Genomic DNA, 24,520 nt, shown 5'->3' on the forward strand with positions numbered 1-24,520 from the left:
CGAATTCGGTTTAGTTGAGGTGCTGTAGTCAAATGAGCATCTACTGAGCAAAAAACTGAGAATAAAGCCTGTTTCCACATAATAATCTCCAAAAGAGGCCATGCTTGCATACCTGATGGTAGCTGTTGCCGAAATGCTGACAACAAGGGACAAATGTGACATTGCACTCTCCGCATCCATAGGTAGCGTCAAAGCGAAATGATTTTACGATGCGACGCGATTTTTCTTTCTGCAGTTAAATGCGTAACTTTTGTAGCCCGGAATAGGAATAGGACATTTAGCTAAATATGAGCGAAATCGCACGTCGCTCGCATGCGCTCTAAGCACACCTTTATGTTTTAAACTAACGACACCACAGAGAACACACTTCCAAGCAATAGAGCAAAAGCAAAGCCGTGGGGTTAAACCGTGATTAGACATTACCCTTCTTTATCGACAGACTTCGCAGCCGGCTGTTAGAGTACACGAAAATTGCGGGGCCAGTGTAACAATCCTACTGACTCTATCTGGCAAGCACCGCCTATCCGAGATTCTAACATATAACGACTGGCTGGTTAAACCAGCATCGTACCTCGAAGCTAACTGGGGCCCGCCACAATAGATAAAAAAAAAGTGTAAGTACAAGCGTACGCACAACATTTGTCTCCTTGAGGTCTTACAAAACCTTCCACCGAAATATGGATGGGCCAAGCCAGAAGATTAGAAAGAGGCTTCCAGAACTGTCGCGGATGTTCTATTTTAAATAATTGGAACGTTATCAAAAACGATGATGTACTGTAATAAAAATATTTTTAATAACTTTGAATAAAAAAACTAACTGTTTTTCATATTGATATTGTCAATTGCAAGGAAAATTTTCCAATCAATAAGTGCGCAATCGCTCATAAAAGTGCTATTTTAGCTTAAATCGTTTCGGTCTCTTCGGCGCACTTATTGCTTGGAAGATAACGAAAAAGTGCGCCGAAGATACCGAAACGATTTAATGCAAAATAGCACTTTTATGAGCGATATCGCACTTTGGATGGTACAATTTTCCTTGCAATTGACAATACATTCGCTACAATATAAAAATTCATGTAAAAAAACGTCACGATGGACCACTACTAATGCATGATTGAGTCGATAGTACCTTTCTAGTAAAGTTCTTGATCTCTTGCATTTATTTTTTCGATACATTTGACATTATTTCAGTCCTCTCTCGCTTGATATTCGGTCTCCGAGAGATTGTGCCCGACACTGAGAATCTATAAAGAGCGTGTTGATGGAACCATATCAACTTGCAATGAACAAAACGTTACACGCGTACAAGGGGACAAGCATGCATACAGAAACAGCTGAGACGTTGACGGATCCGGTGGTATGTCTTCTCTCTGATTTGTGCGCAGATGCAAGGCTGTAGTGTCCACAGTGTCGATGAAGTCAAGAAGTATCGTAATCACGACCGCGAATGGAAAATATCTTTACGCTATTTATGCACACGTTCATTTTGTTTATTTACAATCGGTGATTAGCCCTGTCGTGTGAATTTCGTTAATATTCTTGGTGTTTAATAATCAGTGACTATTATTCAAGTGCCTCGGTATATTCTGTGATATTTTTAATTCAATATTGTGAGCAGGTGAGATCAGTGTGACCGTGGTTTCATAATATTTACACATCTCACGCCACCATGCTGAGTCCAGAAAAAGAAACTATGTCTGTATGGGCGCATTAAATTGGAATCGTTTTATGCAGTCGTAAAACCGGTTTCCAACCATTAAAATCAAGCATTTTTCTTTGCGCTCCGCAATAAAGAAACTAATGTTATAAAAACACGCTTCAAGGAATTCATTTATCCATACGACAAATGCTGATACCTAGTCTGAACAACCTGTGCTTCATATAATCATGTCGATTTGCAAAAAATTAGTTTTCTTATCCGAATCTTCCAAATAAATTAGGATTTTTATTATTATAGATAGTTATTTCTACTTCAGTAGTGTATTTCAAATGCTTCCGTGTGTTAGCCTTTTCAATAGTGCTTTAAAATCTGTTGAAATAGATACGATAATTAAATTTCATTCGCTTTCGTTTCCCATATCTCTACGCGCAATTAGGTAACGCTACTGCATTGTCAGTCAATTGTTACATCACCGCAATTATTCTACTGTATACAGTTGAAATGGTGAAGTCAAAATTAGTTATGAAAACATTAGTTGTATGTCTTCTGTTTAGATTTCCCGCCACCTAAGTATCGCAAATATTCACATAGAAAAGCGTTCATCGCATGAATCACCGCCTAACATTCGAAGGTATGCAAGTATGTACAGCACGTCATAATTTAACCAACAAACGGTGCAATCACAGTAACTTTAATTACTGCAGTGAATCATAACATATACAGCACACTTGTGACGCTATCCCAGTTATACGTATCACTTGCACCTGTTTACGAAAAAGTGTCTTATCTATTTGTTATTTCAACGTGTGATGAATTCGAGTAAGAAACTGTGTAGTGTAGATTGAAAGTTGATAAGTTCAAGATATTTATCCGAACCATTATAAATGAGTGGCTTGAATGCAGTGCCATCTGAGGTAACGCCTTTGAGGAGAACCAATCAAGTGATATCGCAGCGGGCAACCAACACACAATCAGTGTTGCAGCAAGCTGTGGTTGAGCTCACTAGCAGCAATAGTACCGGCAGTAGCAATAGTAACAGTGCAGTGTCCAATCCGAATAGTGAAACACCCATCGTCGAAGATCGTCGAAACGATACAATGGACGACACCAAGCGAATACTTACTCGTGTCGGCATCGATTTTGTCATTTTGTGTTGCGGTAAGTAAAAAATGAGTAACCCCTAAATACTAACAATTGTAGTGAAATCATTCACCTACCTATTGTTATGAATGATCAGAGTCAGAGGACATCAATTGCAAAGAACAATTTAGGTGTTTTTCTCTTAAAATGTATCGTGGCATTGTTTAAATGAATTCGGACGTTTATTATCAGTTGAGTAAGCGATATGTTACGTGTCACGTGCTTATGGAACTTATCTCACTACTCACTTACTTCTGTCCCATTTTACAAAACAACATCCTCTATCAGTTTTGGGCAAGTTATAATGTATAGAATAGTTATAGCCTGCTCTGCATCCTGCTGGATCATTTCTTACCGTTAGCAATTTGCTTATTCATAAAGCCGCATCGGAGAGCCTAAGAGTAATCCCATACTTGAGTCACATTTTCACATGATCTTGACTCACCTAAGCTTCGAGGCGAGCTTAAAGTTAGTCGTCGTTAGCAGATTTTGTTACTTTGTACTACTGCACTGGGATTCCACATGTTATGTAGCAATAAAGCCATTGCATTATTTTTAAAGTTTTTGTCATCCCACCACCTTTGAAATTTTCTTGAAAAATCGTTGTCCCCCGACTATATCGTCAGTGGGATATACTATAGGTCAATTTTTTTGTATAAAATTAATCGTCTGTGGGTTTCGACAGCCTAAAAAATTCGAAAAATGATTCAAAGTGTTTACTCTTCTAATACAAAACAGAAAAGGAAATTCGAACTATAGAATTTCCGAAAATCGGCAAAAAAAAGTTTTCTTTCCAATTTTTTCCCGTAAGTTTTTGCCTGAAAAATAATAACGTATATATGAAAAGTAACAATAGATTTGGTTTTCATGTTTAAACTTTAAGTAAAAATGCTTAAACGTATATTTTTTGCTCGTTTAAAAAGCGTAAGTACAGAAGGATTTCGAATGTGGCAACAAATGCGTGTCGCCTAATGTTGCCAAAATCGAGACCCTTTTTTATATAAAAAAATTAAATGTAAATGTGTTAGAAATTGTCTAAATGTTATTAACCAACGATTGCAACTATTTTATGTTTACAAAATCCGCCAAGAGCTATCCGTGCGGTGCACGTAAGTGTTTGGCGACCTGCAGTAAGACGTAGTCCTACGGCAATAAAAATATTGTTCGAAAAATTCTATAACCGCAAACTTTTTTTCATGAACATATTTTTTCGTCATTTAAAGTACGTATGCGGAAACTGACTGATATTTAAGCATATTTTTGAAAGTAATATAATTTGTGTTGCCAAAAACGGATACTTTTGTTGCCAAAATCGAGGCATGCCAAATTCGAAATCCCACTGTACAAACTTTAACTACAGTATCGTAAACAGTTGTGATTAGTATGTACATCGGTATATTGCTACCACGATTTTCAACGATTTTCAAACATTGTTGGCAGGGCTGTCCTGCACTCAGTGCACCTATTTTGCCTTTTTAGCTGTAACACCTCAGCCAAAAAAAATCGTAAATTTTATGTATTGGGCATTTATAGAGTCGATTATTATCCATAAGGTTGCCGAACCAAGTATTACTCTACCTTAAGTATTTACGGCACACTCCCAGTTTACACTGGGCGGTACACCCAGAGCGCTCTCTGCGCACTACCCAGTGTGAAGTGAGAGTGCGCCGTAAATACTTAAGATACAGCAATACTTAGTTCAGCAATCTTATGGATAATAGTCGACTCTATAGATGCCCTATACATATGTAACATTTTCGAATTTTGTTTGGCTGAGGTGACAGTTTAGAAAGCAAAATAGGTGCACTGAGTGCAGGACAGCCCTGATTGTTGGCCTTGATTGTGAGATTTTACGAAAAAAAATCCTTATGAAAAACTTTTTTCAAACAATATTTTTTTGGGTAACTGAAAAAATATACTTTCGCTTTAATACAAAAATCTTTACTCTAACTATAACAGTTGGTTCATGAGGTATAAAAATAAATGTTCTGCCATAACTCAGGAACAACAAAATACGCCTTCGTGAAACTTTAGTAACCAAGAAAATTAAAATTGACAAAAAAAGACTGCTGGTCCGAGTTTTACGTAGCCTGCCCATCATTTGCAAGTCTCATCATGATGAGACGGAATGCGAAATGCGAGGTTCACCATTTTATCAGTCTGATAATTATATCGTGTCGCATAGTTTTGCAAACAAGCAGATTGGTGTTCACCACAAGAGAGAAGCTCTATTAAAAGTTAGTCACCTACCTGACTCTTACCTTGTCGGGTGTGGTTGTAAGAATCTAGATTAAGAGACGATGCGATTAGATTACAGCTATTTCCAGTATATAAATACGATAAGGTTCAGTACTATACTTGCAGACAAAGCATTTAAAATCACATGTTCGCCTACGCATACATAAAACTGTTCATGCATATTTAGGTTAAAAAAATTACAATCATGTTTGATTGAATTACAAAATTGGTCAAAAACATGCATTAAACTGTGAACAGTGAAGTTCACCGAAATGTAATCCTCCTCTAATCCATATGGAATGTTTTGCTTTAAATATGTTCGAAATAGAAGCATTATTATATTTCTAGATCAATGCGTAAAAGTAAAACAAAGCCCAGATGCTACAGTACTCCATTATCAGAGCCTCCTTTTTAAACTTAACAGCCAGCTGTTAAAATTTGCAACAATTTTGAGATGCTACTATATCCTATTGACTCTAACAGTTGCTCCCAGTGGAGATTCGAACATTCGACGAATGATTTGTTTGGACAGTGTCGTATCTCAAAGCCAACCGGAAGACTGTGTGATATTAGAACACAGCTATTAAGAAGGCAATTAAAATGGCTAAAACCGCCAATGAGCAAAGTAAGTAAAATTCTGTCTTTCACTTCTATACGCGTAAATATTTAAACATGTACACAAAGTTCAGCGACTGCGATAAACTATGTACAACGATTTATAGATAACATTTGACTGTCCAGTGATATATCTTCTTATAACAATGTACAGTTAACTTCTGTGTTGCCCTTCGTGTGTACAATTTTGTAACCATTTCTCCAATCACCGATATTTTTTTCCTTTCTGATTCTTATGCTCTCGTCTTTCTGCTAGCTTCAGTCCTAATTTTGGTGAGTTTAAGACATGTCGACCAGGCAGTACAATAAAACTCAAATGCCTTCTGACTGAACTTGATGTACAAGTACCCTTTTGATTCGATCACTATGCATGTATTCTATGCCAACCCTTATTTTATGTAGCTAATGGAGTTGCGTACGTTGATACACTTAGTTGAACAATTTTCCAATTTACAATCAGATTTAAAAGTTTACATGGACGGTAAACAAAAACACATACTTGTGTTTTTTTGCATCCCAAAGGGGAGCATTCGTATTCCCCTACACGCTTTATTCAGTTTATATTCATGTGCTATTGCAAGCAATGTTTATATGTGCCGCTTACATACAAGGCAAGCGGGAATAATCATAAGGGACGTTTTGCTTCGGAAGTGAATTGATCAACATTGTGGTGTTTTGAAACGAAAAATAAATAAAGCGTAAAACCGAAGAAAAGTTAAATGGTAATTGGCAAACCGATTCATTACTATAGCTCCACCATTATTGATGCAAGACCTATTTAACAAACTGAATTATGTTCGATGCAATTCAAGCCTATAGTAGATTACGTCGCACGATTAGCTCGACTTCCCGCCTCATAATAAACGGGTGGGGAAATTAAGATGGATTCCAGATGTTACAAATGTACATGCCATGTGCTCCTCACGAATGACCTCTTGCTGGGCAGATAACCCGCAAACAAACTTCGTCACCACGAAAAAGTAATTTGGTGTCTAAATAAACAACATTCATCAATAGAACTCACAATGTTCAACTGCCCGCCGTCAACATAAACGATTCGGAAACCAGCAACTGACTTCTACAACAAGCCATAATTAATTAATCCGTTCACTTAGAGCTGAGTGCTTCTATGTAATATAAGAATGCTGCGGGATTAAACGAAACACTCAGATGGTCTATCAGAAATGTGGTTGACCGGGAGAAAAGTACTTTCAAGTTTTTATTCTGTACCCTTCTTTGAAACGTTACATGATATGTTCGACTCCTGTACAATGTACATATATTGTATGAAGAGGGAAACATAAAATAAATATTTATACACAGGCCAAAGGGAAATGCCTTCCATAAATCCTTCAAAATTCCGTCACAAATTTTAAACAATGAATAAAGCAACAATTAGGAAGGTTATTATTTGCCGCTCTCTCGCGCAGGGCTGATACTAGTTGATAGATCGATGCTGTACGTGCAATTAGTCGAGATAAATGATCATTTTAGGAAAGCTTTAGAATGCTTTACCGAAACTACTGACTAACAATGATTTGACGAAACTATTGACATTTGGCATTTGGGTAGCATCAATAAATTAGATTGAATAATAAAAATATTACACCATTTAACCTCCCATAAATTTTTTCTATCTTAAAAACTGAGAGGAGTATTTTTTCTAAATTGTCAATACCATAGAACCCAATTTTTCAAAATAAAACTGATTTCGGGGATCCCCAGCGAGTTCGTTGATTCGCGATGAAATAAAAAAGTGTTTCACTACAAAAAAGTGTTATTTTATTTTCACTTACGTTTATTTAAAATCAACAGGATTAAGGTGAAATGAACCGTCATTGATTTTGTATATTTCAAAAGCAGTTTTTTTGTTCGAAACAAAAATTCTGTTCATGAAAATATATTCGCTGTGTTCAGATTGGCAAGAAGAATGCTATGAATACATTTTTAAATGCTGGACCTCTGTTTTGTGCCCAAAAACTGCTTCCGAAATTGGGCTTTCCAACGAAAAGTTAATTACTGCTAGTTTCCCGTTAATCTCTCCTGTGAAACCTGTGAAATAGGCGAACGTAAACGGATTACCATTAAGGGCGATAGCGACGTTGACAGCCACCTGTTTTTTATATTTGAGCATTCTAAAGATACAATCTGGTACATTGTACATTTAGATTTAACATATCTCTACAAAAATAGGGTAACAGTGGCAGATCGTGGACAATTTGAAGGTTCTTTCCTAGAAATTATCGATTCATCGAGATTTTCACGTAATAAACGGCAGGTTACATCTGTTGCTAAAAATTTCATCGCCATAAATTTCATCAATTTGTCAGGATGCAATGGTAATTGAATCACTCTTGGATGCGATCTTTTTTTTCCTGTATGGACTCATCACTGCGACCAGTATTGTTGATCTATTATGATATCGCCCGGGTGTTTGCTGTGTGACCCATACTGCATTTCTTTTTGCTATAATCGCTATTGAATGAGCGATATGTTTATTAAATTTTATGCGTGTTTGTGTGTAATTGAGTTTTGCTTTCTTCAATGTTTTCTCTACTTGACCCACCTCGTTCCACATGACAGCACCGTCCCCAATTATAGCCATCCCTGTCGCAGCTAACATCCCTGCACGCCGCGGTGGCAGGATTTACTAGACTAACATAGTCTTTGTATCGCCTTCTCATTTTACACAAGTGTTAGTGGCAGATGACACGTGTGCCTATAAGAACGCTTTACGAACACTGTGACAGGTTAGTAACCACTATTGCCTTCAGGGGCCACTTTACTGACGATTAAATCTGCGAAGAGTGGCGTATCTATGATCTGTGTAGAAAATCAAACTCATGAATTCCCAGTTGGCCTCGAGGTACGATACTGGTCTAACAAGCCAGTCGTTGTATGTTTGAATCTTGACTGAGCGAGGCTTTAAGGGTAAATAGAATCATCGCACTAGCCGCGTAATTGTCCTGTACTTTAACAGCCGGCCAAGTTTTCACTTGAAATGTAGCATCTAGGCTTTGCTTTGCTGTGAGAAAAACAGACTTGAGTGTACTAAGTTTTTATTTGTAAATTTTTATGAAAAGTTCGTTTTGATCAACAAATTTTACTCATGTATTTGCGTAGTTATGTAGCTCATTTTTTACTGCATATTTTACCTTCTATTATCACAATGTTTCTGAAAGATCACCAATATGTAATATTAAAAACTACAACTATACATGTAATTTTTTTCAGTGTTGATAAATCGAAAATAAATTACGGCCCTTTCTTTCATACACATGCACATCAATGTACTTAATTTAAGTCGATAATTATATACACGCTAATAGTATGCAAACAACCCTTGTACTCTTTCACAAATAGTTATCCCATATTTTATAATTCATTCTGTGGTTCGCAAGACCTTCACCGTTTCCCATCTCTCTACATCGTATTGTTGAACTGCAAATTATCGTCAAGCAAAGCGTGTTTTCGATGCCATAAAATATGCCTCGAGCGCAGTTGTGTAATACAGCCAGAAGAGCATGATGTGCTAATTTTCCGATCCATTCCATTGAGTTGATCGTTCAGCGCTACGTGTGTGTTCGTTTGCACGCCTATGCCTGAGTACGTTTTAGACATAATCTCGATGTATCTTTCAGAAGGTTGATTGAATTTTCCTCATATCTCCACAAAATTAGAAAAGTCAATCGAAAAACGACACTCTAACTATACAACACCCATTTTTATATTATCATTCGACTCACTTGTGTGTAGATATGTGTCTGTAATTCCGCCACATGCTAGAACAGTCCGGACTCAATTATTCGGGGATTCGATTATCCTTCTGTGCATAACGTGCTCTAATCTTAACCGTTATGTGTAGAGTAGAGTAATTCGGGGTCAGAATTAGGGTATTTATTATAATAATAGTTTTACAGCTCCAAAACAAGCAAAGATAGAGGTATACTACATTCGGCAAAGTTGTGTATCTTTGCTATTTGTACAACTTTATAAAACATGAAAAAGTAATACAACAACTACAAAAAAAGCTAAAATAGAAAAACTGATTTTGACGATTCACATCTAAGAAATAGGATTTTTCTATCTTCGCTGAAGAGATAGAAGGTTACGGTCTTCAGTAAAATTTCTTGTAATAATATGCTCTAAAACTTTGCAGAACTCATCAATGTGTAATATTGAAGCTGAAGAAAAATAAATTTTTTATTTCACTTTTAGGGGGATTATTCAATATTTGAATTTCACCATACGATAGAACTTTTAATTTTAAGAAACTCTCCCAAAGGTTCCATAAACCTAAAATCAAGTTTTCCCACTCTAAACTCTAATGCGCACATATTTTTGGTTTTGGACAATTGTGAAGCCCCACGGGAATATGTTCCGGAATGGCCATGCCGTGGCAAAACCATCAGATAGAATCAAAATAATGAAAAATGACCTTCTGGAGTAATTTCATGAATTTAGACACCTATATTGCCAGTGTTGCAAACCAAACAGTTTTATGGCCACAGGAGGTCCCACGGGAACTTGTTGCAGAATGGCCATTCCGAGGATATATCATTGTATTGTTTTAAAACAATGAAGAATGACCTTTCTGCGTAATTGGAAGAACTTTGGACACCCATATTACTATAATTACATCCAAAAATATAGAAAGTGCTTTAATTCCGGAACACATCCTCGGAATGCCGGATTTCCGGGAACCAGATGAACCACTTCCGGCTCTGTTAGGATCACACTGGAAGTGGATAAGTTCCTGAATCTTTTGGTGGTAAAAGTGCCCGAATCGGTCAAAAATTGCCAAAGTTACAAGCGTTTCAATTTGTGGGTACCCGGGTACCCTTGTCGAGCACTTAAAGGGTAAAAAAATTCGAAGCCCACCCATTCCACCCCCTTAAATGTTACATGAAAACTTATTTTATGAAAAGTTGCAATTCAACTAGTTCTTAGATGTCACAGAGTTTCAGTATCCTTGATCAAAGAAAACTTTAGAATTTCGTACTTTGAAAGCTGAAAAGGTACCCGGGTACCCTGTCGAACACATAACGGTTAACGATTATGCTGGACACAAAAACACAAAAACTTAATAATTGTAATCATTGAATTACAATTTTAATTATTCTGGAATACAGATTTTATTTATTCAGCTATGAGTCAAAAAGATACTGCAAACTTTAGAATCAAAATGCATCTCTTGCATTTATCTGATTTCTGGTGTCTGTCAGACCACCGCCTCTGCTGCAAAAGGTTAACATTTACGGTTAACGGTCATAGTTTTTACGATACACGATGCTTCTAGTTTGACAGTAATTGATTAAAATCCCTAAATTTGTTGTTTATACTTTAGCAAAACAACATAGTTTTTCGTTACTTGAGAAAAGGACAAAAATGGGTTTTAATAAAGGAAATTCGTATAAACGTACTTTTACTTCTATTGATTCAAACAAGGACGTGATTAATATTTTAACAGTTAACAATCTATATAGGGTATATCTACCAATAGTGGACCCTCTCCATAAGAAACATACATGAATACCTATAATGGACCTGGTAGTTATCCTATTGTAAACCCCAAACGGTTCATTAAAGGAAAATGGACATCCATCCAATCTATTTTCGGAAAATATGGAAAATGTAGTGATTTGCAACATAAATTAATATTTTTGTTAGCTTAATCGAACGTTACTTATATTGTAAGTGCTATTGGTTGGGTATTCTGCAATGCCAGTTTAAAATAATCCATAGAAGAAGTCAACTCGAGCACTAAAAGTGTCTACTACTGGTAGTTATACCCTATATAAGAGGCTTGTCTGTAGCCAAAACCAGGTCTCTGACAGGACATCATAAGAGGCTTATCGATAAGTAAAAACAGGCCCCTGACAGGACGTCATGCTTTCGTAGCAATGGGTCGTATTCTCAGTCACCTCACTGGTCGACTGCTGGACTGCTTGATTGCTCAGCTGGGTGACTAGACTGCTCGATTAGACTGCTCGATTTGATTGCTCGACTGGACTGCTCAACTGAACTGCTCGACTGCTCGACTCAATTGTTTGATTGAACAGATCGACTTAACTGCTTGACTGAACAGCTCGATTTTACTGCTCGAGTGGACTACTCGACTTAACTACTAGATTCAACTACTTGACAAATTAGTTCGACTTACTACTCGAGCCGACTGCTCGACTTACTAGTCGACCCGACTGCTCGAGTTACTACTCGACCCAACTACTCGACTTATCTGCACGATTGAACTGCTCGACTGGACTGTTCGATTCGACTGCTCGACTGGACAGCATGATTCAACTGCTCGACTAGATTATTCGATTCAATTGCTCGACTGGACTACTCGGTTCAACTGCTCAATCAAACTGCTCAACTGAACTGCTCGACTTGACTGCTCAATTAAACTGCTTTATTCAACTGCTCGACTAGACTGCTCGACTCTACTGTTCGACTGCTCGACCCAACTGCTTGACTCGATTGCTTGATTCGACTGCTCAACTCGATTTCTTATCGCGATATCACATTGTCGGTGGTAACCTAGCGGTTACAGAGCCCCATATATGCCTTCTATATTACATAAATTCAACTAAAAACTAAAAGTACATTACAGTGGTTCGTTTTGCACCGACTGGTCATTTTATCCACAATTCATCTGCGGGCACACTGTCGCAGGAAACTCTGTCTTTGGCAAAAACATACGTAAGTCTTCAATCTTTCATTTACTTTAAAGAGATTCGGAATTAAATTATCCTAATATTTTTTGAAACGATGGTTCTACAATTGATGAAGGGACGGTAGGGGAAAGAAATGAAAAATTTTTTGGTGAAGGTGGGGAAGAGCGGAAAGGAAGGGGGTATTGGTAGGGGAAGACTGTCCAGAACGCACCGTGGGGGTAGAATGGCCCATGCTATTAATTGCTTAAAAACGCGGAAACTATTTGGTAAAATTATGAATGCGCATTTTATTTTGGTGTAAAACACGCTAATTCATAATTATGTAGCATGTAAAAGCATCGAACATAGCCACATCCATTAAAAACAAGCGATTATCCGCGATCTCATTCCACATGTAAGAAATCACGGTTTTCTCTTAAGCTTTTACCACTAGTCGGTATGCAAATTTCATAATAAATACAGTCTATCTAATTGATATACTGTAATACTCGATGATTCATCACAAAAACGGCATTAACTAGGCATGTTTTTCACATATATTGCAAAAAACTTCAAAATACAAAACAGGGACAGAATGCATCACAGCGGGATCGAACAGTTATAAAATATTTTTAATTTGCAGTACATCTTTTGTTTCGGATTATTTATTAAAAATGTAGCAATATAATGTATTGTATAGGACTTAGAATTTGCCTTAAACCTAATTGTACATTGTTTAACTTACAATATTTCATCACACATCAGTTGGAGAAAACTAGATGATTAAATTTTATTGCCAATTATGTTGAGATATGAACCCATTATGTCCCAGCAAACAAGCGTTTGCAACAAACGCTATAACGAACGCTTTCGCCATTTCGGCAGCCTAGTTTTAGGAGTTTATTTAACACGTGATTGAATGATAAATTTTTTGGTTGCGTTTAACGCCTAGCTGGGCAAACTAGGTGCGTTTTGTCCACGGGCTTTGGTGTTCTGCCTCACATAATGATTTTGACTCTTGCCAAAAATCGTCAAAAATAACAAAAAATACTGGTTTTTGTTAGGAAATTTCACCAGGAGTAAGTGTAAAAAAGATCCCAAAGTCTTCTAGAAGTTGAAAAACGTGGAACAAACACGCCGTTGCTCTGGAAAATAATGTTTTGCTTAAGCGGTGCATTCTGCACCACCTTACCCTAGCTATGCTTGACAAGTAGTCATTTTGACTCCTACCTTTTGTCCAATGCTGGAGGGTGCATGAGTCGAACCAAGCTGTAATCTAAGATTATAACCGGATTCGAACCCACAACACCCGCCAGGGCATGTGATTCGCTGGTACTTGTACCTTTGAACCATAGAGGCGCTGGACAAAAGGAGACCGCAAAATCCACTTCTCAAGGATAGCGACGCGTTTGGTTGGGTTATCGACACATATTGTGCCGCTTCCTACATCAATTGCAGATTACCACCGAGCGAGAAGTTTTAATCTAACTACTGTTTACTTTCAAGACGACGACACTATGCCGGCCCTTACAACTTGCAAGGTACTGCACGTGACGTTGTTCGTCTGTCAGCTTGTGTTAGCCGCGTTTCTCGGCGCGGGTTTTCGAGGGAAGGCCCCGTTCCTATGTAATAGACTAATCTCAAGTTTTTAGTCTTGACCTTGAAATGCGGTCATACATATATATTAATATTTTTTGAAACGATGGTTCTACAATTGATGAAGGGACGGTAGGGAAAAGAAATGAAAATTTTTTTGCTCTATGCCTCTATGGTTCAAAGGTACAAGTACCAGCGAATCACATGCCCTGGCGGGTGTTGTGGGTTCGAATCCGGTTATAATCTTAGATTACAGCTTGGTTCGACTCATGCACCCTCCAGCATTGGACAAAAGGTAGGAGTCAAAATGACTACTTGTCAAGCATAGCTACCAATACCCCCCCCCCCTTCCTTTCCGCTCTTCCCCACCTTCACCAAAAAATTTTTCATTTCTTTCCTCTACCGTCCCTTCATCAATTGTAGAACCATCGTTTCAAAAAATATTAATATATATGTATGACCGCATTTCAAGGTCAAGACTAAAAACTTGAGATTAGTCTATTAAATTATCCGTTCAAAAGCTATGACCAAAAAACAAAACCTGTTTGCTGTTAAACTGATATGCAAATGCAACCAAATTAGCAAAAAATGTGCTAATCAGTGGACGCTCTATGAAATATGTAAGATTTAATACAGTGCATTTGAATTGAAAGAAAAAAAAATCATTCCATTTTATTTTTGATTCTGGGGTAAATTTAAAACCTACAGTAATTCATAAAACTTAAAGAAAAACACAAGATTTATATCACTATCATTACCTTTTCGTACAAGGCATCAGTTCTTAATACATTACAACAGCGTATCCATACAATCATGAGGTCAAGCGACAAAAAAATCTCTATCGTCTTGTAACGAGGTAACTCTCACTTTTCTCACTCACAGGAAATAACCGAAATTCCAGTAGTAAAGAATGTGAGACTAATTTTCATCTGATTTGATCTGACCTTGATTTTTGAATTGTAAAACAATGTTCTAACTACTACATTTTTAATCGATTGGTATAGAAACCATTGAAAACCATTCAAAACCGGCATAGTTGTTAGCATTTAAAAACCTTCAGTATTTCGTGACGCTTTAAATTTTTGAAACAACACCTTGCAGTAAGACGTACTTCTACGTCAAAAAATAACTTAAGCTTGCCGATTCACGATTCTTAAACAGTGTTCGGCGAGTGATGAGAGCGTTGCATTAAATTTTACTACAACATCCTGTCTATTTATGTTCCACAAGTACAAGCACTAATATTTGAAAGAGTAAAAATAGCCTTTTACCGTAAGCTTGATTTAATAAGACCATTTAATTATAGACAAAACCTTACTAAGCATGAATGGGGCTATATGAATATGGAAAATATACATTCGCTTCAAGATAGAGTGTGATTACTTCTGATTTCCTCGCTGAGAACAGAGTATAAAATCGTTCCTAAAATAAGACCTTCAATTAGAGCAAAACAAGGTAACAGACAGTTGAACAGAGTTGAACAGAGCGCTGTGCAAATCTCTATGTCTAAGCGTAATCTAAGTGTAAGCGTAAGTAATCTCATGTTATTTTATCAACAATGGTCGTACTAATTTAAGCACTTTTGTATTTGCGGAAAAGAATGATGTTATCACATTTGCGGTCAGAAATATTGAACACAGTTAAAGTAGTGTATTAAAAAGACATTTTTTTGTTTTGTCTGTATTTTTTCATAAAATTACTATGCTATTCATGCCTGTTCTAACTGTAAAAAGCTATTAAAATTAGACTAGATTGAATTAGATCTTCAAATCAGTTTTCCGCTTGAGTAATATTTCCACAGTTAGTGAGGAAATTCAAAAAGTGACGAATTCTGCGATCGAAAGGAACTCTCTTTGCACCTAATTTGTAAAGAAAAACGTGAACTTCCATAAAAAAATTAATGATGTATTCAAATCTATAGTGATATTTAAAATCGATAGAAATAAAGTAATGTTTTTGAGACAATCTGAAAAGTCTGTGACGTTATAATAGAGAATATGTCATATTAAAAATATTTAAACCCCCTGAAAAAATCAACGAACATATTATACATTATTTACTAGACATTGCTTCTTGTAATTGAAGGTGCATTGCATTTGGAATCATGTGCATTGCAAACCATGTTGAAAACAGTTAGACGCTTCCTACAGTGAAAGCATCGGCCAGCTATTAATTTGTATGCGTTTGTGAATATTGTCTTTGCTTTTTCATTGGTTTTTACCTCACTAAGATTTCCACTACAAAACCTGTTCCATTTGTAACCATAACTAACAGACGACGAGACAATGTAGAATTTGCTTTACGCTTCAATGCACCCCGAAGGCACAAATATTGGAACTAGATAAGCAGACGGGTTGTCGCAACCTGTTGACGGCATACAACAATTTGTCGTGCCATTTAATTCATATACCTTCTGTGCACCCAGCAGGCATACACTTACTGAGCAAATATTTTTCCTTTTATTGTGTGACACTTTCAGTCGGGTTCCCCATTCTGATATTTTTCCTGGTCGGGCAACCTTACCAGCGAGGATTTTTTTGTGATGACGAATCACTAATGCACCCGTTTCACGATTCGACAGTCACGGTAAGTTACTCATGTGATGTCATTCGATTTTGTTTCTATTCACCTTTATTTTCCAGAATTGGATGCTGTACATCATTGGAATAGCGCTTCCCATTTTGGTGGTAAGTCTCGTTTGCTTAATCCTTCAGTCGATTATAGAATAGTTCAACTACTATTAGTAGCAATCATTCAGTGAGTAACATTATCTACTGACATGCGAGTCATGTTACATCTCCCTAGGCGGTAGAGAACGTGAACAGCTCTTGATAATGCAGTTCACAACTTCCTTTAATCGTTTCTTCGGGAAAAAATAAAGCGTTCAGTCAGGCACAAGTTGGCTTGGCAAAAGCCAAACAGACAAACCGACCATCCATCCGTCAGAATACAGTGGCTACAACCGCTACCTAAACTCTACAGACACTTGTATTTGTATGCCGGCTGGAGCGTCGCGGGCATAGGTATCTAGACACGTTAACGTCATTTTTATCTAGCGAAGAAAAACAAATGCAAACTAAAAGGGAAGGAAAGAACATCACTTATTTAACAAGTCTATGCTAAGTGAGTCACACGCGTGACAGTATCTGTATCCGAATATAGAGGCATAGTATCTGTAGAGTAGGGCGGGGCATAAGTGCGATGTTTGAAGTTGTCATCAATTTTCGCGAGATATAAAGAAGGAAAACAACAAAATATATTTTATAGTGATGCAGCTACTCAATGTCTTTACATTCAACTATAAATCATCTGGAATAATAGTGTTATTGAAAATAAATTCTTCATTCTTCTGATCAAGTGCCGATTCGCACTTTTACCCCACTAGCGGAGCAAAAGTACGAATACCGCGGGGCAAAAGTGCGAAGCTAGAATCCATGAAATTAGCACAGCAGTAGCTAACAAAACCATATTATCTTCAATTTGCGGTATGTTTCGGTAAGGAATATTCTCAATGTACACCTTTCCTATTTTGCGCTGGTGTATTGCAGCTTCTGTCAGATCGAAACTTTCCCAAACGTTTGTTTTTTGTTTCATCAGCGGAAAAGCGAGATATATTTTGAAAACTCTTTTCATCGTATTTTCAAAACAGATATGCAAGTGATGTAAAACACTGCTACAAATTTTCAACAAGTAATAACCTCCTGTTGATATCGTATTACCCGTATAACAAAAAATTACATCAAAACCGCCCTAAAATAACATTTGCACATAACTCAGCAACTATGCTTCGTAAGCAACCAAAGTTTACGTTAGATTAAAGCTGTAAAAGTAGTTACCTATTAATGCCAAAGTAGTCAATTTACTCGGAATCTGCACCGATAAATCATTAAATCGCACTTTTATCCCTCCTTACTCTATAACAAGGCTAAAAATGTAGTTTCAACCACATTTATGGTTGTTTTACGCGCAAACAGAAATTTCATTTTGCTTCAAACTGATATGTATGATTGAAATATTTATAACAATAAATCGATGTTAAACTCAATTTGAAAATACTTTACTTTTAATTCAAAACTGTTATTTTCTTGATTCAAATAGTATTTTGTTTTGAAACAAAAATAGTTTTAGGCTGTTATAAAAATTTCGTTTGAAACAAACCGGAATTTTTTCGCTCCGTGATAGCAACGAAACCTTTCCCCGACAACCCCGCTGAGAATCGCGGCTGGAACGCTGAGAGACGAACAGCGTCGCGCGCGGTATCTTACATGTCGCAAGGACCTGCATAGTGTCGTCGTCCCGTCAGTAAAATGAGTTAGATTCTCGATCCATGAATCGAACTTTTACCCCGTCAGTAAATCGAACTTTTGCCCCGCTAGGCGTTTGACGGGGTTTTATTAAATTATGGAAAAGCGAAATCTATTTTGTAAATTCTTCTCATCGCAATTTCAAGAGAGATATCTGAGTGATGTAAAACGCTGCTACAATTTGTCAACAAGTAATATCCTCCTATTGATATCGTATTTGCCGTACAACGAAATATAACATCAAAACCGTTCTAAAATAACATTTACTCATAATTCAGCAACTATGCTTCGTAAACAACAAATGTTTATGATAGATTTAAGCTGTCAAAGTACTCACCCATTCATGCCAATGTAGTCAATTTACTCGGAATCTGCACTGATAAATCATTGAATCGCACTTTTACCCTCATCGCACTTTTACCCCTCCTTACTCTATATACAGCAATTCGATAAAAAAAAATGCTATTGTGCTCTTATTTCGTTGAAATGTGTGCCTGATGGTACCTAATGTTCCTTTTCGGACAATTTTAGACCTGTGTTTCATTATTGGGTCCGTTCTCTTTTCGTTTTCCTTTTACGAAAGACCTGAAACCTTTAGGATTTTGTTTAAGTTTTGATTGGGTATGCAGCAAAAATCTTGAATAAAGAAACCGATTATACGTCCTATAGGAATTGCTGGCATAATTAAACTCAAGCTTTGCCAGGGGGTCCCGCCGAGACGCGTAACGACGTAGGGCGCGAGCTCTTAGTCGTTTCAGCTCTCGTAACCGTCTATTTGACCAGAGAGGTTTCGGTCGAGGGCGGGATGCGGGAACGTGATTTCTGAAAAGTCGGGTCAGCGTAACAGAAAATCTTTCGGCCACTTCGTTAACATCGGCGGCGTCATTCAGCAGAGATTCCCAGTCCGTATTTCTTAAAGACTCTTGTAGACCGCAAAAGTCCGCTTTCGAGAAGTCAAACTCCCTATCATCGGACATCTCTTCAAAGTGTATCGGGCGAGGACAGGCGAGAGAAACCAGTAAAGGAGGATGGTATACGTCAATATTTACTAACGGTTCAAGTGCTTCCGTGACTTTGCAGTTCGATGAAGAGTCTTCATCGACGAAAACAAGGTCAAGAACTCGGTTCCGACAATTAGTAACTGCACACATCTGTAGCATACTTAGTAAAGACATACCATCGAGTAGCATTATACTTGGTCTAGAGAAATTCGATTCTGTGGCATCAGGAACAGCATATCCAGAGTGAGTATTTTTCCAAACAAGCCCAGGTTGGTTGTAATCCCCAAGTAAAATGTGAGTCGTTCCTGGTTGTAAAGAGTTGACGATGGTAAGAGCTGAGTTGATGTGCTTCTCGATAGCGTTAACATCAGAAGCAACGTCCGGAGGGAGATAAACTGCACCGATGCAAGTATTTGTGTTAAGGATTTGGATGTTTACCCACAATTGCTCAAGATAGTTGTAGACGCCCGTTTTTTGGTTAGATGAGAACCGGTTAGAAACCGCGATTATAACCCCGCCGCCTCGCGTTTTCTCGGAATTTGTACTTTGGCGGTCGTTGCGATAAACCGTGTAACTTGGCCCAAATAACTGAGCTGACAATATTTGGTCATTTAGCCACGTTTCAGTTAGAACTATTACATCAAACTCTGAATCGAAGACAGCAACAAATAGCTCATCTATCTTCGTACGTAAGCCCCTCACATTTTGGTAATAGATCCTGAGCTGATAATCGACTGCCGCTGCGTTGGTATTTGAAGCACTGCTGTCATCAACGATGATGTGGTCAAGCATGTTGCGATTATCGGCAGGCTGTAAGTGGGAGTCGACATGAGGGCGCGCAATTTTTAATTAAGGCTTAAAGTATTTCTTCCTAACTTACGATGGTGCCAAAAATCATCATCGGTACCATGAGACTTTTTTTTTAAATATATGCTACACAAAAACATGTTTGCAAACAAACAAACAAACAAATTTGTTCGAATTGGCATTTTATTAACGTACTTGATTTTCATTTTGACGTTGCTGACGGTATTCGCTTTTAAATTATCAAAATCCAGACGTTACACAGTGTCTAAACCAATTATTGACTTCTGAATTATTTCGGCTGTGATACCAGTTCAATCAATCGTATTGTTACGTTACTTTGATACCGTGATGTGCCCTAATTCCGTACTGTTAATTTTGGACACCTAATTCCGAGCGTAATCAGCGATCTCCCAGTACGCCAGGCATATGTTCAACAATGTTTGGAAGCTTGAAAGAACTGTCAAACAGTTTCTTCGAAAATATTATGCATGCTGCCACTACGAAACCTCCAAATTTAGACCAAATGCGCGGAATTAGGCGCCGCACGGAACTAGGGTAGCTCACGGTACTCGCTTATCGAAAAATCTAAAAATCTGCAACATAGGAAATATGTATGAGCATGCGTTTAAATATTGAAGACCGCACGCATCGTAGTTGCTGCTCCGTGGTTGGAAGCATTCTCCAAAACTGAATTTTCTTATGCATACAACATTACTGCGTGTTAAAAATTTACACGCTTCGCAGCATTCACTCTTTACACCATTTGAAGATAAAATAAAAAATTGGTAAAAGACAAACTACACTTCTATCTTCTCGGTTAATGCGAAATGTCTAATTCGTTTATCACGAAGAAGCCGCTTTCCGGGCGTCGCGTTGAGTGCTAATGACAAATATGGCGATAGTGGCACATATTATTTGTTATAATCATTTTCTCTGCGGAATGCATCTTGTACGTCTGCCACCTTGGTTCTTGCTTCCCTCCCGACACAATAATGCAATAATGCACCAAGCCGCAGAGAGAGGATGAAACGCATCCGACATGTGTTTATGCTTGCTTTTGTGGGTTTTTATGATAAAGGCTGCGCACACCGCTGCACGTTTTGTAAATCATTTCTTTGAATCAGTCTTCAGGCTCGTACGCCGAAATTCGACTGAAGTATATGAACCATGCCGAATGAATACAAAGCGACTTCAGTGTTATTCTTTTCGGTTGTATTTTTTGTTCAAATATTCTGACAAAGCAAACATTTTCCCTTCTACTAGGTAATTTCAACCGTGAATGATGCCGACAACTGTAAACCGTCACCTTTATGATATTTGTCTATTTGAACATTAACATCTTTACGCTTTGGAAGGAATCAGTTAATTGAATAACATTGATCGGGTCATAAGAAGAGCTCGAGTTCAACCACGTCTGCGTTGCATACGCATGGATCGTTACGAGCTCTCATTGAAGCCGTTCATTGATTGATGTTTAATATATAGTACAAATATATACTCGACCAATATCAGGGCAAGTCTTTCAGCTGCTATGTCCCCTAATACACGTCCCACACAGACACTATTGGACTAATTCTTTTTAATCCGTATCCCATTGATTATCTTTAAATGGCCATAATTTTATTTCAAATTTTTTGTAGTGTTTGAACGGCAAAACTATGATTTTCTGAGCCAAAAAATTGATTTGTCAATTGTTTTGATGCCATGTATTTTATGAGATTTAAACTTACCTTCCAAATGATACTCAAAAAAAATAGAATGTTTTAGCACAATTCTACAAAAACATACAGTCAGCTGACAATGGGTTTAAAATTTTATGAGGATTGACTTGAAGATGCCAAATGAGTGATAAGCCGTGTTTCATCCACTGCTACTGCTATGTTTTCATCAAAAAGTCTTCCAATGAAAAACATGATTTTTTGCAGAACTAACTTTTTTTAGTAATTGTGCTCTCCGCTCATCAGAACGAACAAATTTCTTATCTACAGCACCGACGGCAGCCATAAGTAACACTATAATAAGACAATATTAACTCAGACACAGACATGCGTCTAATTGAATTCATCAAGCTAATAAAGCGCTCACGGGATCGCGCACATCCGGCGGTTAATTTTGTATCAGATAAACGACCACTATCGTGAAAGATATTTCTCTATCTTGCCGCAATTCGGCCGGTCTGTTCTTGTCTTATAGAAGCTTTTGCCATTTGATTAACCATCTACTGCCCATTCTTTTATGTTCAATAAATGAGGAAGAGAGGGAAAGGTTCCATTCAACTCAACTACAACCAATAGTACATTACGTCATGCTGAACACGATCCATTCTTTATTTTGAATTTTCAAAGGGTTCAAGCTTTTGGCACGTAAAAATTTTTTCACTTACCATATATTTACCTTATACAGAATCATTTCAAGCATATTTTTGGAAGTGAAATATTCTGTGTTGCTAAACACAGATACTTTTGTTGCCAAAATCGAGGCATGCCAAAATTGAACCATGCCATAGTCGAAATCCAACTGTACTTATTTGAGTAGATAAACTTCTTTGAAAGTTAGATATTTCAGTAGAACAAATCTTATACACAATCATCATACACAGGATATTCATCGTCTATTTTGGACAAAGAACAATTGTATGTATTGTAATAGGTAAGTATTCGTTATGTAAAGTGCACGAGCTATCCACCCATTTGAGTGTTTTCTAGTAGGTTTTAATAGGTTTGCCAACGTGACACCGATCGTTGCCATGTTGTAGAATCACTTCTTCGTATCTCTGCTTTTATTTTTGCCGTTGGTGATGCCTGGTTCAATTGCATCAATTGAATTCGTTGGCATAGCCCTGTGATCGTTCGGTTTCAACAGTTCATAACAAATTACCCTAACCTGGCGCTACCAAATACACAGCATTACCTTTGCTGAGTGAATACAAGACCAAATCGACATTTATGCCGCTAGAGCAGCTCTTCAAAAACGAAAAGATGACGCCTAACATCCCTTGGCTTCAGATCATATGAAACCCATGTTTTTTATTTTTGATTTTTTTTCGTATGGAGGTCGTATGGCGGGTGCTAAAATAAGCACCAAATCCAAAGTGCGGAATCATGAGATTCACCGCCTTCAATTGGAGTCTTGGAAGATTTTTAGTCTTCCTTTCCGCGCGTGGTCATCAATATCGAAAGAACCTTATTTAACTGAGAGCAGCCTCCTCATAAGCTTCGAAGAATTTCAACATTTCCCGCAAATGAAGATTATTTGGCACAAAATTTAAAAGCATATCTCTTTTTCTTATTTTTTAGGGAGTATCCTTTGTCAGGGGTTAGCTCCACTTTGTCAATCCGTCTTTCCGATTCTTTTATTTCAAGGAATATGAGCTCTATTCTGTAAGTCACGTCGAGCAACTCGATTCGACTCAGTCCCTGTCGAGTGCGGCCAGTACCGACAACATAGCGGCTTGATGAATAACCAAAACAAAGCAAGCTCAGGCGTCACTTACTGATAGTTCAGTCACTAGCTTTTTAGTGGTTGACCCAGTCGAGTTCCTCGACAAAATCGTGTCGCATGTGACTTACATAATACCAAAACTGGACTAGTCGAACAAAATGACACTTGACGCGACTTACAGCTGCTTTGCGGTTTTTCAGCTCTCTAGTTGCTTTTCTAACCTCGTCGAAAATGTAACACCGATTTTGTTGTGAAAGTGTACATAGAATCTATTAACCTTTCGTTACTCGCGCCAACTTCTATTTATAGGCATGCTAAAACCTAGCAGAATTCACTCAAATACTAATGCCACTAGGTACAACACTTATGAAACTATTTCCACCGTTTGGAAGAGCTTGGTCAGTGGATCAACTTTGCTGAAAACAGTAATTTCCTTTATTACTAGAATCTAGAGATATACCAAGATAAAGTTAACGGTTCACAGGCGCTGCACAAAATACAGCGCGAGTAACGGAGGGTTAAAAACATTACCCATTACCCGAATAGGTTCATTCTGACCGTAGTCAGTTCGTTGGAAGTCAAGCCTTATAAAGTCCCACGAACGTAAGCTCCTTGTGGGGCATTGATGTTAATTTGCACAAGAAGATTAGGTGCTTTAATTCTGCCAGTTAAAAGTTTTCCTATGAAAACGGCTCTGGCCATGTCTCGTCTTTGGGCAAGCGTTTCCATGTTAAGTAAACGACAACGTTCCGCGTAAGAAGGCAGCTCTATTGGATTACGCCAGGGCAGAGATCTAAGAGCATATCGTATCATAAGAGCATACCGATTCTTGTGATAAAGCCAAGATTTCTGTTCGGCTGAGTGATAATTAGTGAGTAATGATCTTTGAAGGACATGCGAGAGTCCAGCAATATCCCAAGATCCCTAAAAGTTGTCCCATAGATGTAGTCCCATAGAATCGATTGTTTCCTGCGAGTGAAGGAGATGACATAGCATTTGGGTATACTCAGTGATACCCAATTGATTATTGGAGCACCATTCAAACAAATCATTCAGATAACG

General features: G+C 37.7%; 1 protein-coding gene across 13 annotated transcripts in view; it reads left to right on the forward strand.

The window, feature by feature from the left end:
- The first annotated feature begins 1,340 nt into the window (after positions 1-1,340).
- Positions 1,341-24,520, forward strand: part of LOC128738429 (putative phosphatidate phosphatase) — a 33,457-nt gene continuing 10,277 nt past the window's right edge. The window contains exons 1-5 of one of the 13 annotated variants that reach the window (XM_053833539.1): positions 1,341-1,618; positions 2,196-2,291; positions 2,481-2,818; positions 16,385-16,491; positions 16,548-16,592. In XM_053833539.1, the coding sequence (XP_053689514.1) occupies positions 2,545-2,818; positions 16,385-16,491; positions 16,548-16,592 (426 nt within the window). In that variant the 5' untranslated portion in view covers positions 1,341-1,618; positions 2,196-2,291; positions 2,481-2,544. Of the gene's footprint in view, positions 1,619-2,195; positions 2,819-16,384; positions 16,492-16,547; positions 16,593-24,520 lie in introns of all 13 variants that reach the window. The other 12 variants (XM_053833536.1, XM_053833542.1, XM_053833541.1 and 9 more) reach the window with 12 other exon arrangements.

This window comes from Sabethes cyaneus, chromosome 2 (genome assembly GCF_943734655.1).
Source record: "Sabethes cyaneus chromosome 2, idSabCyanKW18_F2, whole genome shotgun sequence".
NCBI classification, from domain to species: domain Eukaryota; kingdom Metazoa; phylum Arthropoda; class Insecta; order Diptera; family Culicidae; genus Sabethes; species Sabethes cyaneus.